This window comes from Sciurus vulgaris, assembly GCF_902686455.1.
Source record: "Sciurus vulgaris genome assembly, chromosome: 7".
Lineage (NCBI taxonomy): Eukaryota > Metazoa > Chordata > Mammalia > Rodentia > Sciuridae > Sciurus > Sciurus vulgaris.
In genome coordinates, this window is record NC_136467.1 from 48,473,741 (window position 1) to 48,491,801 (window position 18,061).

An 18,061-nucleotide genomic window follows, 5' to 3' on the forward strand; every position below is an offset into this window, starting at 1 on the left:
ACATGAGCAACAAAAGACTGCAGAATGAGTTTAAGATTTCATGGGAGATGTTAGAACAGATCTGAGACAAATTCCAATTATTGTGGAAAACAAAAATGTAATATCTAACATTAAAGTAAGTGATGGGGCATCAATTAGAAAGGGTAAACCTGTGTGTGCTGGAAAACGAATTCATGTTCTTCTCCAGTTTATATAACCCCTAGAACCTTCTGTAGCCATGCCAGTAAACAACAGAAGAAACAACCTGGGTGTGATTCAGGTAGAAGATAGGAGAGTACAAAAAAGGACCTGAAGAATGATCACCAGCCCCTGAGACAGGATGGAAAGTTTGACCTACCATTATTTAGGTACAAGGAAGGGAATGAGGGGCTGTAGCTTTGAATTCATCCTGGCGTTTGTTTCATAATTGGTGTAATTAAATAAATGTGACCTCTGTTCTCCTGAAGTTTTTTAAGTACCTTCAAAAGATTTGATCCCTTTAAAATCCTGGGATAACCTGATATGTTTTCCCAGAATCAACAAAATCTTACCCAACTTCTCCAAACTGAGCTACCCAAACTCTAGAACACAACTCATTGGCCAAAACAAACTCCACAGGGACTATTTATCCCTCAATGCACAGCAGTCCCTGTCATCCTGAAAATTTTGTGAGAGCTGGTTTTCCTTCATCAACTGATCTCAACAGTGAGTACTAAAAGGATGGATTCAGAGCCACTGTCAGTTCTCATCCTCTTTTGCACGAGAGAGAAATAATCTGTATTTACCTCCATTTCTCCCTAATTTTCTACCCACCCCCCTTCTTTGGAACTTCCATGAAGGAATAAGAAAGAGACACAGACAGGTTGCTACTACACAATCGCTTTCTCCTACATGCATCAAAGACATGCAATACTGAGCAGCCAACATGGGACTCCTACATGAATCCTCCTCACATGCTACTTTCTCTTTGCTTCCATGACACCTCAGCTCTTAAAATTCTCTCTGCCCTAAGACTGAAAGTTGAGTGACTAAAGGTAATAAATAAGCAAAATAAGCAAAATAGAAACCTTTCATTTGAAATGTTTGTAGAGGCTGCCTGACATTCTTTCTCACCACTCAGAGTTTCTGGAACCCACCGTGACATTTCAGGCTGTGTGTGGATGATGTTGGGGGCTGTTAGGACACCTCACTTTTTCCTTTCTCCTCAACTTATCTCTCCTCCTGTGGACTTCTCTATTTATCCATGTGATGCAGTATAAATTCTCCCCCACCACAATCTGAAGACTGAATTCTCTGAGATTTTTTCCTAGAAAGTGCATGATGTCAATTTCAAAATAGCTCTCCATCTGCCTGTATTGAAAACAATCTTTCTAATGCTTCAGTCCCCGGTACTCCAGAGTTCATGCTGCCTGAATGTCAACTTATAGAGGGGAAATCTCTAGCAGCTTAGTAGGTCCTTAATTTTATCTTTGATTTGGTAGTCAAGTAACCAATCATGAAGGTATCACCCAGTTGAGTTTAACATTAGTCATCTTCTGCTGTTACTCTGAAAAAGACTGAACTCTGACTTCCTCCTATTGATCAGGTGACTTGGACTGTTTGTAGAGAACTCGAATGTTGTTTCTTGATGTACAATTTACACAAAGCCATACTTGCTGCTTTTTAACAAATTCAGTTTCTTTGTATGCACAGAATTTAAAAAATAAATAAATAACTGAAATGTATGTTTCTAAATCTAATATTTATTAGGAATTATGGAATTGTCTCAACTAATTAACCTTCAAGTAAAGATTTCTCAGGCAGATCTAATAGAGATGCTTGGTTTATTCGAATTTTTGTCTTTAGATTGTTTGCTTTCTGTTTTTATTTTCAGTTTTATTATTTACATTCATATGATTTCAGATTTTTAAATCTCCTATTGTAAATTATAATAATTTTTCAGAAAGTAACTTGTAACTGTGAGGGCAGCACTTCTGATGTAAAATCAGTTGGTTTTCCTTAGGCAAAGCATTTTTGATTATTCACTTTAAACAGCATCTCAAATCCCTAATTCAGAAGTTTCTTCCAGAGACAACAGGTCACTCATACTCTAGAAAAACATCAGAAGTAAAAGCATATCCATTGAAGAATTTATTTCTAACAATCAAAAAATGTAAGCAATAAAAATATAGAATACTTAGAAATTCTGGATAAAGTATGAATTCTGTGGCCAAATTATGTGTTATCAAATCTTTCCAATTCAGCTAAATGGACAAGTTTAAATAACTTGATTGACTTCTCTGAGTTAATTTTCTCTTCTCTATGTTTAGAATCATGATACCCGTCCCTCATGAACCTTTAAGAAGGGTTGTGTCACTTTTCAGTACATCTTTAAAATAGTAATACTAGCAATATAGCAATGTTGGCTTATTGTGAAGTTTTACAAAATTAAATATATGTGCTATGTTTAGTGTTGTTAGTAGGTTCATATACATAAGACATTGCAATCGTGCTTGGCATATATTGACCACTCAATAAGTATTATTGATTTGTATAATAACTTGAAATTGAGAAGAATTTTATGTTTTTACTTATAGGTGAAAAATTATGGACAATACAGGGGAAAAATTATTTAAATATAAAGGCTACAATTTTGAAAGGTCTTTGGTTAAAATTCATATAGTAGAAAATGTAGACAATTTTGAAATTAGAGATGATGATGTCTTCATAATCACATATCCAAAATCTGGTAAGTGTAAGAAGTGGCCTCCTGATTGTGGCCTTTGCTTTGGTTTGGTGTGTGTGTGTGTGTGTGTGTGTGTGTGTGTGTGTGTGTGTGTATAAATGTGCTCCTTTCCAGACATCAACAGCAGCCCAGCCTACATTTAGATATCCTTAATGGATCAGAAAAAAGATGAAACTCAAATCTCTACTATATAAGCCCATCAGCAATGGCTATGTTGTCAATTCTGTTAAAAAATAAAGAAACCAAATGCTCAGCCAAGAGCAGGTACTTGGTGAGTGCTGACCCATTGGCCTGCTCTGTTGGATAGACCTGAGATAGTCCAAACTCATCTTTTCTCCAATTTGAAAATGCTTCATTAGTTGGAAGATTTATCTTCCATAAATATTCATGTTCCAAGATGCTTCATTTTCTTGAGAAGTGGTCTATGAGAGCTGGGTTCCACTCAAGATTCTCAAAAACATTCTCAACCAGTTAGTTCTACTAGAAAAAAAGATAATAATTATTTTGAGATTTGTGAAGATCATCATTACAAGGAATTGGTAAAACACAGTCCTGTTGTGCAAAATAAGGTACTAAAGAGCCTTATGTAATAGTGACTTTTACTTCAGCAGGGTGTGATACTTGGCTTGGTTTGAGTTTTTACAGTCGCTCATGCAGACTAGAAGGTAAAGCTGTAGTTATTAAGATTTCACAGACAACATTTTGTTTATTTATGATGTGATTTTCCCAGAACACCACAAAGAAGTGGGTCATAAATGGTTAGGCCTTATAAGTAAATAAAAATGTTTTCTATATATATTGCTTTATTCATGCCAAGTCCTGCTGTTTCCTGACATCCTTGAATGCTTAAATAGTTTACAAAACCACTTTAAGTGGTAATGAGAAAAGGGGAGAAAGTGAACTCACCATAATTTTGTTAATTTGTCTATATTTCTAAGGCGTAAAGTTCTAAGAAAGGAATATCAGGAAGGAGAAAGAGGTACCCACAAAATATAGTAAAAAGGGACTCAGTAACCAATAACATATTTTTTGAAAATATAGAAGAAATAAGCTAGAAGACCGAACAGAAATGACAAAGAAAGGGAAATGCTAATTCCCCTGATGTGATCAATGCAGGCTGTATGCATGTGTGGAAATACAACACTCTATTCCATTAATATGTAGAATTATTATAAGTTAATGAAAAAGTTAAAAATACTAAAAAGGACCTAACATGGATCAGTAACAGAGAAGGAGAGGCATAATTAGTCCAAACCATTACTATCATGGAGTCAGAACAAACACAACTCTTCAAGTGAGAAAGGAATTTATAAAGTCTTTGATTTTATCTTTATTAACTTTAATGTTTAATAAGACAAAATTGGACAAACTTGTTAGCATACTTGGGGGGTTTAAAAGAAAAGAAAGCTCAAATTATTTTATGATGCATGACACTATTGTTGATTTTATTTTTAATGACTACTTCAGGTTTGAAAATGATGATTTATTTTTACAGGTACCATCTGGACTCAGCAGATACTAAGCTTGATTTATTTTGAGGGGCATCGAAACAGAACTGAAGACACTGTAACAATGGATAGAGCTCCCTTTTTTGAATACAATACTCACAATTTGGACTTTACCAATATGCCATCCCCTCGTTTCTTTGCTTCCCACCTCCCATATTATTTAGCACCAAAAGGTCTGAAGAATAAAAGAGCTAAAGTATGTCATAGAGATTAATTATTTTTTTTTTGCACAGACAAAATAACCTGCTATTCCCCAACCCCACTAAACCACATTCTTTCAAATGTCAAAATTATTGTATCTTTAGGATATTGCCATCCACATTAAAATATATGAAAGTCTGAAATATTATGCATGTATTAAGCACTTGCAGATATAATTTGCCATGAATTCTATAGCATATAACAAAAATTCTTTCACATTGGTCATAAAATATCATTTTTTTTCATGGTTTCATAGAATTTTATTGTATGGCTCTTCAATATTTAATGAGTATTTTATGGACAGGTAGGTTGCAGCAAATGTACGTATTATGTTGTAATAAACATTCCTATAAAGGTTTGCACTTTAATTCTTGTGCCATGTTTCAATTAATAAAATGAAGTTTTCAAATTAAAATGTCCAATATTTCAAGTGTTAACAGGGATTACCTACCTGCCTTCTATAATATATGAATCGTACTTCATCAAATAGCATGTACAAATGCTTCTTTCCTCACCTGCTTACTAATTGTGGGAATTATCAAATATGGCTAATATGCTAAGTAAAAAGAAAATCTCATTTTTGAGTGAGTTTAGCTCTTTTATTTTAGTAAGATTATCTTTTTATATTTTTATAGATCTTTAAGTATTCTTTTTATTCTTTGCCCATTTTTTTAGGTTGTCTTATTTATTGTTTTGTGAAAGTATTTATGTGGGGCAAAGTCTTCCCCTTTAAAAAGCAGACTTTCCTTAAAAATTGTTGAAAACTCTTAATCTTAGATAACCCAATTGTTAATGTTTCTTTCATGACTTCTGGTTCTGATGCTTTACTAAGAAAACATAACACCAACAACAAAGATTATGTAAATACTCTCCAGCTTTTTCCTAGCTAACATTATTTTTAACCTTTTTATGATTATAAATTAAATAGCATACCTCTTATGACATGAGACAGGAATATTGCATGATACTTTTCCAAGGAGTTTGGTCCCACAATGGTTGTTAAATATGGGTTTTAATTTAATAGGGATTAGTTCTGTGACAACAAGCATTACAATATTTCAACATTCCTCAAGCTTCATTCTATTACTGTGTTTTATCAGGTTCACTTTCATGCCTTCAATATGCACCTTATATTGTTCTTAGTGTGCTTTTTATCCACTTCGTGTAGATGCTTTTAATATTTTAATATTGAAAAAAGCATAACAGTTTAACAATCTTGTCAATTTACTCCAATTTTGTCATTATACATTTTCATTCATTCTGCAATAATGACAATTTTATGTTCTCTTATTTTTAGAGTTTTCAGAATATAAAGAGTTTTCTATTTTACTGGGTTTTCAACCTCTAAAGAACTAGCCTCTTTTTTGAAGCATAATTAAATGTTTCTTACTTTGTTGATTTATACAGTTTCTGCCCTATAAATAAAAGTATTTATTTCAACACTTTTTGTGACAGAAAAAAATTGGGGGAACACCTAATTTTCCATGACTAGTAGAATGAATTAAAATACTCATGAGTCATTCAGTTAATGAAACATGATGCAGCTGTTAAAAACTTGCAATAATAAACAGAAACAGTTAATATTCTTTCTGATTCTCTCCGCAGATTCTTTACATCTACAGAAATCCTAAAGATGTTTTGGTCTCTTTTTTTCATTTTTCAAATTGGGTAGCTCGATTAGAACCTGCAGATACCATTGAGCATTTTATGGAAAAGTTTTTAGATGGAGAAGGTAACTGAATTTATTTATCAAATAACTTAGGGAAGATATTTCAGAAAGATGGAGAAGGGCAATGGTAAATAATAGATGTCCTATGACACATCACCTTAGTCTGCCACCCAACGGCTTTTCTATCCTTGCCAGGACCATTTGGGTATTGTCAAGTTTGAAAAGGCATGTTGTTTTGAAAACATTTTGACCAGACCATAAGAGGATTACAAATATTCTAACAATTTAAACTACGAATGTAGTTAGAATCATATATTCCAGATCACTGATGATCAGGGTGTTTGTGTGCTCTCTCAAGGACCTGCAATAAGCCTTCTAGAGCAGAGTGGAGTTTTCCACTCCACTACTAAGGAGAATTGATTGATGTGAGACTTGTAGAGAGAAGTATCAGGATCTCACGCATCTAAAGATTACATTCAGGTTCTGGCTCATTGTAGACAGCTAGCATGGCTATCCAGAGATCTTAGAGAATAAGAAGAAAAATGGACATGTGTGTCTTCAGGTGGATATAGGAAAGTGGAGAGACTTGCTTTAAAGAAATCTGATTTAAACTTAGAACTGGGACTTTCTTATTTCTTAATTGCTGCTTTCCTACATATATGGAGCAGCTTTTCATTGTCAGTTCTCTGTGAAAACCATGATTGTTCCCCTAAGCAGTAATCATTTAAAAACAGTAATATAGATGTCCAGTGGTTGGGATCTTGAGTTTTATTTTTGTGATTATAAGGAAGAAAAGAAAGAATAGTTTGCTGTTCAATAAGTGCAGAATCTTCACCTTTTTACTAATTATTTTTTGCACAGTGTTAGGAAGTCGTTGGTTTGATCACATAAGAGGCTGGTATGAACATAGACATGACTTCAATATTCAGTTCATAAGCTATGAAGATATGAAAAAGGTAAAATATGAAATATTTTTAAAAATTTATTTTTAAACTTTTTTTTTCTCCTGATTTCAGCAAAACCAATTCTCCTAGTCATTTTCATGCCTAATTCCTGGGCTTTTTGGAAGGAGGTGGGGTTCTAATTTCCTACTTATCCATTAATTACTTGTCCTCAATGCTGTGTTCTCACTACACACTGTCACCACGATTATCATGTAACCATCTGAAGCAATAAAGGCAACCTAAAATATCTAGGATAACAATCTTTATAAAATATTTTTATTAATATTAATTACATATTAATGGGTTTTGGTATCTTATTTCTATATAGACATACAACATGCACTGATCATATTCAATCTCCATTCTTCCATTCTCTTTCCTCCCCTTCTGCCTGGTCCCTTCACAGGCCCTAGTACTCACTATTTCTACTTTCAGTCGGTATTTGTTGTTGTTCTCATATGTGCTGCTTGTGTTACTTGTCTTTCTGTGTCTGGCTTATTTTACTTAACATAATGTTCTCCAGTTCCATGTATTTTGCTGCAGGATTTCATTTTTTATAGCTGAATAATACTCCATTGTGTGTGTGTGTGTATACCATATTTTCTTTATCTGTTCATCTGTTGATAGACACCTAGACTGAATCCTCATCTATTGTGAATAGTGGCACAATAAACATGGGCATGTTTATTGGTACGTTTGAGTTATCCCTTATATGATGGTTTTGTTTCCTTTTGATATATACCCGGAGTGTGACAGTTTGAGTATATGGTAGTTCTATTTTTAGTATAGTTTTTTTTTTTTTTTTTTGAGGATACCCCAACCTGTTTTCCATGGTAGTTATACTTAATATAGGTCAGCAAGGAGAACCAAGGCACTGAAGCCAAAATCTACCACTAAGATAGGATAATTATTGCCATGGATGTGGGTGAGCCCTGTGAGGCAAATTCTTCCTATTTTAAAGAGAATCTTAAAACTAGCTCTCACATGAAGTCATAGGATGCATGTATATATGCTGGTGACAAATTCAAAACTGCCAAAAAACTTTGTGTAATTCAAACACAATACAGTTGAAATTGTTCTGTGGTCTCTGGTTGATATGTTGATTCATTAATATATCATCTATTCAGTCACTTAAAAATCAGTGAATGATTGCTCTGTGACTGGCACTGAATCATGAGTAAAAAAGGACTGAAACTTTTATGATAGAACTCATAATCTATCAGGGAAAACAGGTATTCATCAAGCTAGTATATATAGTTCAAAACTATTAAGTGTAATATTAAGGAAAAGTCCAAATACAATGTCAGTGTGCATATGAACTAAGGGTGTCTGGTATAATCAAAGGTGATGGTCATTTTTTTCTGAAATAAAGAGCATGAGAAATGCAAGCTAATAAATAGGAGCTAACAGAAAGAAAAGACACTTAAGAGACTTATGAAGTAATAAAAAAAAAGTATGTGCAGGTTATCTGACACAATAAAGTATGTGAGGCCTTTGAAGACCTAAGGGAAGAACTTGAACAAGGTGGGAGAGATGAAAGATTAACATAAAGGGGTTTTGTAGGACTCAGATTTTATAAGATCTGTAGGCTATGTTAATGATTAGTGATTTCTTTAACATTAAAAGTGTAAGGAACCTCTTAAGAGTTATTAAGAAGGGTAGCCATAGAATATAATTCATATTTTTAGAATATCATTTCCATTCATGAATTGAAAAGCAAACCTACCAAATATAAGGAAACCAGGCCAGACAGAGACCAGTGTGTTAATCCACTGAACATCAGTGGTGTCTTGGATTGGAGTAGTGTCCTTGTGTATGAAGAGAATAGAGTTTTGAGGCACTGTTAAGATGTAAAAAAAAAAAAAAATGGAATTATGTAGAGGAAAAATGACAAAGAGAGTAATCAAGGATGCTTCCTTTATTTCTAGTTGATGTATCTGTGTAGATAGTGGTATTATTCATGAAGGTGTTTAGAGCACCCTGAGGCAAGATCAGATTAGATAGAGGAGCTTGATTATGATGTTGCTTTTGACCTATGAAGACTAAGGTAATTTAGAAGAAATAAAATGAATAGACTAAGAAACAAATGAAAAATATAAAACAAAAGAAAGATTTCTTCCTTTAGCTATTAATTTGAACATCATCAGTATAAAGAATATAATGGCAGCAGCTTTGGAGGCTGAAGCAGGAGCACTGAGAGTTCAAAGCCAGCCTCAGCAATTTAGTGAAGCCCTAAGCAACTTGAGACCCTGTTACAAAATAAAATATAGAAAGGGATAGGGATGTGACTCAGTGATTAAGTGCCTGAATTCAATCTCCAATACCAATGTATATGAGAAGAATGAACGTAGATAAAACAAAGTGGGATAGGATGGAGAAAGGGATTAAAGGAGAGGAAGGAATAAAGGTAGACCTTGGTCAACTTGATTTTTTAGCTTTAGAGCTCTTTCTAGAGAAGGCTCCCAAGATTGTCAAAAATTAGGTATTCATTAAAGTTGGAATAAATTTTGGAGTCTTCCCTTGTTTGCTGCTTCCCTGAAAAATGTCTTGGTAGTTTCATGAAGTACTGTCCATACCTGTTTCCCCAATGATAATCCCATCAAGACATACAAACTCAGTGTAGTTTCGCCCAGGATTTTTCACATTTCTCACTGATTTAGAGGTGATAGCCCTGGCACCATAATAATTATGCAGGATTTTTTTTCTTTCCTGTCTCAAGTAGAGTCCAGCAGTATATAATTGAACTAGAAGCAATTATATCTATAATGTTTAAAGAGTCATATTTAGGTGGCAAATGTTAAATTAAAACGTAAACAAATCATTATAATATGATAAGGATGGAGGTTACCATCATGATGAGGTTCTGGAATACTTGTCGTTTTCGTATGTGTTTTTTATTTTGAAATGTACAAATTCTGGAAACATTTTAATTTATCTGCAGAGAAATTATATGAGAGATTTAATCGTTCCCATTCTGCTATTTTTTCTTCAATATATTGGAACTGTCTGATGCCTCCAGTAAAGAAATGATACATACCTGTATGCCAAGGTACAGTTGTCTTTGGAGACTGAACAAATGCAGTGGTGTTACATGAAAAAACATTTAATATTTTGTGGAATATGGCTCAGAATTTTGGACAGTGATAGATAGTAGAATTAGGAAATAGCTGGTATATAGAAGAACTATCCAAAGTGCAAGACTTTAGTGAGGCCTAGGAAAGAATCTTTTGAATCCATATTATGGTTTAGATATGAGGTACCCCCCAAAAGGTCATATGTGAGACAATGCAAGAAAGTTTAGAGATGATGCGATTGGATTATAAAGACTTGACCTAATCAGTGCATTAATCCCCTGGTAAGGATTAATTGAATGGTAACTGTGGGCAAGTAGGCGTGACTGGAGAAGGTAGGTCATAGGGAGCCTGCCTTTGAAGTATATATTTCACAAGCTGAGCTGAACTCTCTCTGCTTCTGGTGTGATGTCTGAACTGCTTTCCTCCACCACACACTTCCACCATGATATTCTGCCTCACCTCAGGCCTTGGGGAATGGAGTTGGCTGTCTATGGACTGAGACCTCTGAAACTGTGAGCCCCAAAATAAACTTTGCCTCCTCTAAGTTTATTCTTATAAGTTCTTTTGGTCACAGAAATGAAAAAGTTGACTAAAACAATTTGTGTTTAATCTTTCATTGAAATTATTCACCAAAGTCTACATTTAAATTAATAAGTTGGGGTCTACTTTAAAATCTGATACTTTGGTTAATAGTAGTTAGTCTTTTGGAAAGTTCTTAATTTTGTCTCTTATTTCCTTGTGTGTAATAAGCATAGCTGTTTTGAAATTCTTTATGATAATTTCTGCATTTGTAACATCTAACAGTTCTATTTTTATTATCTTTTTTATGCTAATGCTTGGTCACATTGTCTTATCTCTTCATATTCACTTATATCCTGATTTTATTAGTTTTTCTGCACCAAAGTTGGGTGTACAAATAAGTTAATAACTATGGACCTTGGTTTAGTCAGCTTTTCCACTGCTGCAACTAAAGGATCCAACCAGAACAACTGTAAAGGACGAAAGGTTTATTTAGGGCTCCTGGTTTCAGAGGTCTTAGTCCATAGAAGGCTAGCTCCATTCCTCAGGGCCTGAAGTGAGGCAGAATAGCATGGCAGAAGAAAGCAGCTCACATAATGATCAGAAAGCAGAGAAAAAGAGCCTCCACTCACCAGATACAAATATATACCCCAAAACCATGCCCCAAATCCCACCTCCATCAGCCACACCCTACCACTCAGTTAATCCTTATTGAAGGATGATTAATTCACTGACAGGGTTAAGACTCTTATAATTCAATCATTTCTCCTCTGAACCTTCTTGTATTGTCTCACATGTGAGTTTTTGGAGGACACCACATCTAAACCATAACAGACCTATTATTTTTATTCTTCCTATAACATTAAATGTATTCCACTGATGATCCCCTACAAGAATACAACTAAGATATTCCAGTGTACATATATACTATATTTTATTTGTGTATCTCATATACATACATGCATACACATCACTTGCTTTCACATTTTGTATTGTGAATAATGATGTTCAAGCGTGATGTACAAATATGTCTCTGAGCCTTTACTTTCAATTCTTTGAGTCCATACATAGAAGTGAATTTGCTGGGTCATATGTAATGCTATTTTTAGGTTTGAGTAACCACCATACTATTTCCATTGCATCTGTAGCATTTTTATATTTCTACCAATCTGCACAAAGGTTCCAATTTTTCTGTGTCCTTGAAACTTATTCTGTTCTGTTATTTTTAATAATAAAATATTAAAATAAAAATAAATAAAATATTAAAAATTTTAAAATAATAATAGCCTTTCTAGTCGGTGTGAACTCTCTGAAGTTGATTTGCATTTCCCTAATGATTAGTGGTGTTGACCATCTTTTCATGAGCTTATTGGATATTTTATATCTACTTTGGAGAAACTTCTATTTAAATCCTTTGTCAGTTTTTAATTGGATTGATTTTGTTGTCCTTATTGACTTGTAAGAATTCTGGGTAGCAAAACTTATCAGTGATATGGTTTGCAAATATTTTTCTTATTCCCTTGATACTTAGAAGATTTACATTTTTATGTAGCTTATTTGATTGTTTATTTTTCTTTTTTTTGCTGGTGATTTGTGTGCCATATCAAAAAACCATCAAATCCAACATTGTGAAGCATTTCCCCTATGTCTTTCTCTAAAAGTGCCATAGTTTCAGTTCTTACATCAATGCCTGACTAATTTTATTAATTTTTATATGTGGCATAGGATAAGGATTAATGTCATGGTTTTGCATATGGACACTCAACTTTCCTGTTACATTTTGTTGAAGAAACTGTCCTTTTTCCTTGAAACGTTCTTGGCATTCATGTCAAAAATCATTTGACCACATGTGTGAGAGCTGATTTCTGTGAACTCTGTTCAAGTTTATAGGTTCATATTTCCAAATTTATGGCATTATCACACTGTTGAGATTACCATGATTTTGCAGTAAGTTTGAAATATGGAAGTGTGAAAACTGCAAATTTATTATTCTTTTTCAAGACTAACTATTCAGGATTCCTTGAAGTTTCATATTAATTTTGCGATGGATTTTCCTATTTTTTGCAAAAAAATATTGTTGGGATTGTGATAGAGTGCATTATATCTATATGAATTATTTTACATAGCATTTAAAATTCCAATCTTACAAGTCATAAATATAGGATATTGTTCCATTAATTTGTTTGCTTTTATTTTACAGTAGTGTTTTGTAGATTTCAATAGGCAACTCTCTTACTTCCTTGTTTATTCCTCAGAGTTTTAGACTTTCTTCTCATAATTGTTGGTGTAATTGTTTTTAAATTTTCTTTTAGGTTTTCTCATTACTAGTGTAAGAAATTCAACTTATTTTTACAAGTTGGTTTGATTTTTTTTTCTGCAACTTAATTAAATTTGTTAGTTCTAATATTTTTGTGTGCTTTTCTTAGAATCTTCTACATATGAGATACTCTTGTTGGTTAACAGAGATCATTATATTTCTTTATTTTCTGTTTCAATACCTTTTTTCTTTTTATTGCTTAATTGCTCTAGCTAGTATTTCTATTATCACGATAAATAGAAGTTGAAAAATTAAATTGGACTTATTCCAGATCTCAGATGAAAATCTTCCTATCTCTCTCAGTTGAGTATGTTGTTAGCTGCAGGTATTACACAAAAGACCTTTTTCACGTTGAGGTAGTTTCCTTACATTGCAGATTTGTTGAGAGTTTTAATCATAAAAAGATATTGGGTTTTGTTAAGTGCTTTTTCTGCATTAATCGAGATAATCATGTCAGTTTGTTTCCCCATTCTCTTCTCTAACAAATTGCATGGTTCACACAGTGAAACATTTTTGCGTTCCAGGAATAAATTCTACTAGATCATGCTGTGTGTTTAGCTATAACTCATGCATACTCATGACTCTTTCAGGACCTCAGAAGTGCAGTGCTGAAAATCTGTAAATTTCTTAAGAAAGAACTTAGTGAAGAAGTTGTGGATACTGTTGTGCAACAGGCTACATTTCAGAACATGAAGACTAATCCACAAGCAAATTATAATGATATTATAAAAAATGAAATTGGATCTAGAAATGATGAAGGACATTTTCTGCGCAAAGGTACTGTTCAATAGTTTATAGTAGCAAGATGTAAGCTGTCATTGGAGTTCTTGCTACCTAAGAAAAATAATTGATGCTTCCAATATATCTCTCCAAGTAACAGTGATATTTGGAACCTAGAGAAGATTAAGCATCTAACTGAGAGTAGATCTGAAGAGTTTTGCAAGAAACAAAAGTGTTTTAGTATACAATCTGACAAATTAACTTGTTTAATTAGTATTGCCTTATTTCTTTCTAAATCGCATGACCCTGTACTTTAAAATTTGTTAGGAGTCTTGTCTGAAGGTAATGGGTATATTAAATGAGAGGAACACTAATTCTTGTTTTCCCTTTTTTCTTCTAGAATAATCTATGTTTAATGTGTGTTTTGTTGAGCAGGGTGGAGGTTTGGACTACTGTTTTTCCATGTGTTAGATTGCTTCATCACAAAAAGTAGAGTGATCTTATTAATGCAATCTGCTATGAATTCAATTACTTCAAAAAGTCATTGAAACTAGTTTTTACTGTGATCTTATAACATGCCTTGAGGGTGTTGTCAAGAATATTATTTCCCTTGTAACTGATACCCTGAAAGTTCGAATTGTTAGTTTTTAACTTAATCATTTAGTATATAAATATTCTAAATATCTGGCTTCTACTTTATTCATATTTTATTTCATAATAGATTCATAATTTACCATTAGGATGATGGATGTTAATTTATAAACAATTATATAAACATCTTATGGACATCACCCTGGATATTGATATAGTTTTATATTCTCATTATCTTTTTGTGACATTTATTATAAATTCTCACTTTTCATTCCTCAGCTAGAGAAGATACAAAGCAATTCTCATACCCATAACAGCTTGTTGTCTTTTCCAAAGGCCAATAATAATGTCTACACAAGCGTATCTGATAGCTGGAGATGCAAAATTATTTTTCATTTAATAATGACATAATGATCTTTTAATCTTTTATAAAATAAAAATGCAAAAATGGCAGTTCTGGTTTGACTTTGATTTCTTTAGTTGAAAATATTCGAGTCTCCTTTTTTTCAAATTTAAAGAAATATTTATCTTGTAGGGTTTTAGTAAGATTGCAGTTGATGTGGTTTACTTAGTATGATGCCTGTAGTATATTGAAACATACTTCTTAAATTCTAATATGTTCATATCTTTTAGGTTTTTTCCCCCCTAAGGATAACATAGAGGAAAGGCTAACATATGGGGAAGTGAACTTTAAATCTATTTACTACATTATTGTATTCCTAAGATTCTTTATTCAATCATTTCTTGAGTAAGAAAAGATGAGGTCTCCAATCCTGTAGACACTAGCAAACGTTTAGCTTGGTTGAAAAGAAATTAACCCATTATTTTCCAACTTTTCAATTCTGTGAACATAATAATATTCACATATTATTTTGAAGTTACCACAAGAGGTATATTTGTTGCTCCATTTTTTTTTTGTTTAAATTTTTATAGGTAGTCCACATCTGGAACAATGGGACAAATGGGTTCAAATGGTTGAGGTAATCTTTAACATGATAGTGTCACATATTCACCAAGGTGCTATTTATGTTCTTATCCCATTAGGTATCACTGGTGACTGGAAACATCATTTTACTGTGGAGCAGAATGAAAGATTTGACAAGATATTCCAGAAGGAAATGAAAGACTTCCCCCTGCCGATCATCTGGGATATAAATGAGGAGTAAAATTCTAATCACAGTGTAAAACAATCATATAAAATATAGGTAGAGGCGACACAGTTAAGGTATACATAATAATTTGTGCCTATTTAATCATTCACTACAAAATTTATTAATAAAACAAGTAAACTATGCTTAGATTATCTGTCACAAATGCTTTAAAATGTAAAAAAAATAAATTTTAATAATTAAAATTAAAAATCAGAAATTAAATTGATTTGTCAGGTTGGCAACTTTGGTACCCTGCATGAAAATGGCAAAACAGAAAGCATAAAGCATGACTTGCAAATATCTTCAGAGACTATCTGTACTGTGTACTTTTTTTTACCCACAATTAAACTTAGGGTCAATTATACATTAAAAATCATTTTATTCTTGTACTTAAATTTTATCAATGTGTATATTCAAATGTGATAGAATAAATGGAAAAGTCCTGTATAAACACATATTTCTTCTTATTAATTTAACAGATCAGAGTTTGCACTAGATGGAAAATAGTTCTATCTGGCTGGTTCTATACGGCATATGACTGTAACACCAGGACTCAGAAAGCTGAGGCAAGAGGCTAGCAAGTTCTAGGCAAGCCTCAACTACATACAGAGACCCTGTATCAAAAGTTTTAGAAAAGTCAGGGGAGGTTGGAGATATATTTAAGAAGTAGAACTCCCCTGGGCTCATTCCCCAGTACTGCAACACCAGGACCACAACAAAAGTTGTATTACAGTGTATCACTCAATAAAATTATGCCACATAAATTTAACAGTTGAATATTTAATAAAATTTAGATTTATAATTATAAGAATTTATGGGCAGCACCAAAGTCATCAAATGGAAACAACCTATGCTACTTGAATTTCCATTATTATAACAAAATACCTGAGTTAATAAACTTATAGGGAGGAAAAGTTCATTTGGATGATTGTTTTAGAGGTTTTAGTCACAGTCACTTGACTCAGTGGTATATGGGCCTATAGTGAAACATTACATCATGATGGGCAGTGTGTAATGGAGTAAAAGCTGCTCACTTCAAGGCATCTGGGAAGTAAAAAGAAAGAAGAAATGGAATGCCCCTGATGACCTAACTTCATCCTTCTAGACCCCACCTGTTGCTCTGCCTCCCAATATCACTAGGTTTTAGGGACGAGCTTTTCCAACTCAAGGGTCTTTTGATAGACACTGATCCAAACCTAGCACAAACTAATATCCATGTACATCAAAATAAATAATTGTGGCATTTCACATTATGAAACAAATTATCTGTAAATATGCATGAACTATATGTGGAAAACATACATAAGTCTCAGAAACATAACATTCAGTGAAGAAAAACAGATACTTATTGCATGACTTCTTATATGATTCAAACACAGGTGCAACTAATTATGGTTTCATAAGGTAGGAATTTACCCTCAAGGAATAATGTAGTAAACTGAACAGGTAAATGAGAGCACTTCTGGGGTGTTAGGAATATTTTTTTTCTTGATCTCAGTGCTGTTTATTTTGGTAATATTCATGTGATAGTATACATAAGATTTGTACATTTTCTGTATTTTTTATCATACTTTTATGAGATTTGTAAAATAAATAGGAAAATATTTTCAAAGAGCACAAAAAAACTTTACAGTTACTAAATGGGCAAAACATTAATTCATAGTTAGCAAAAGTTTAAAAACTAAGGAATACTCAATGTTGTGCCCAGTCCCAAAAAGTCCCACAGAAGAATAAAGAATTAGAACAAAGCACTGGGCCCTTAGACAACCACTGAAAACAAGGACTGATTACATTTTAAATGTTAATTTTAAGGTTTCCTCCTCAGAAATGCGCATAAGTCTCCTATCCTGGGGAATCTTGAGAATGGAAAGATCAAGTGTCCCCTCAACAGTCTGAATTTGATGGATGTCATAACAAGGACTAAATAATATCTTCCCTATACTTGGTTTAGGAAATTGGGTAGATAATGTTTTTTAAGCCAAAAATCTCTGTAGATCATGAAATACATAGGACCCGTAAGAACTAGAAAAGGGATATGAATTTTCATTTATATGCACTTTATTTTATTGCAAAAATATGCCCATTGGTTTACACTTATCTAGGAAGTCTCAAACTCTCAGGTCACACCTTAAAAAGGTCAAGGGTCTCTCACTCATTTCAATGGAGGTGATGGAGAAAATAAGGAATCCCTCATCTCTGAAATATTGTCTAAATGGGGAAGAAGATGAAGTTTAAATAAAATATAACTGTAACCTGAAAAAATCAGGAATTCTGGAAAAGTAGGGAACTCAAGAAAGCACAGGTTCCAAGGAAAAACTACAGGTGTCAGTTGTGGGGGGAAAATATTACCCACACCAGGAGAGAAACCCACCTAGGAGACCAGGATTTTGTCTGAAATCACTCCAGTCTAGAGGAGGTTAAAGTTCAGTGTGGTTACTCAAAGATTCATAAAACCTTAGAATCAAAACTCTATCATTCAATTTTCCATACCATTATGACAACGTCAGCCCCTCTGAACTCATCTTTCAAACATCTGTAAATTCTAGGCAAGTACCAAAAGCAAAAGTACCTGAAGATATAGAAAAGTAAGCAAAGGCAGGAAGACTGTAGAGGGGAGACAGAACTCAAAGAAGAATCTGGAATTGGGTCAGTGGGTAACTTTT

The 18,061-nt window shown here is 33.3% G+C and overlaps 1 protein-coding gene across 1 annotated transcript; it reads left to right on the top strand.

Moving 5' to 3' along the window:
- The first annotated feature begins 536 nt into the window (after positions 1 to 536).
- On the top strand, positions 537 to 15,853 carry LOC306666585 (amine sulfotransferase-like). Its single transcript, XM_079148752.1, has 7 exons — positions 537 to 684; positions 2,556 to 2,707; positions 4,200 to 4,408; positions 6,019 to 6,145; positions 6,944 to 7,038; positions 13,527 to 13,713; positions 15,292 to 15,853. The coding sequence occupies exons 2-7, from the start codon at positions 2,566 to 2,568 to the stop codon at positions 15,411 to 15,413; spliced, it is 882 nt and encodes a 293-aa protein (XP_079004878.1). The 5' UTR covers positions 537 to 684; positions 2,556 to 2,565; the 3' UTR covers positions 15,414 to 15,853.
- The last annotated feature ends 2,208 nt before the right edge of the window (positions 15,854 to 18,061 follow it).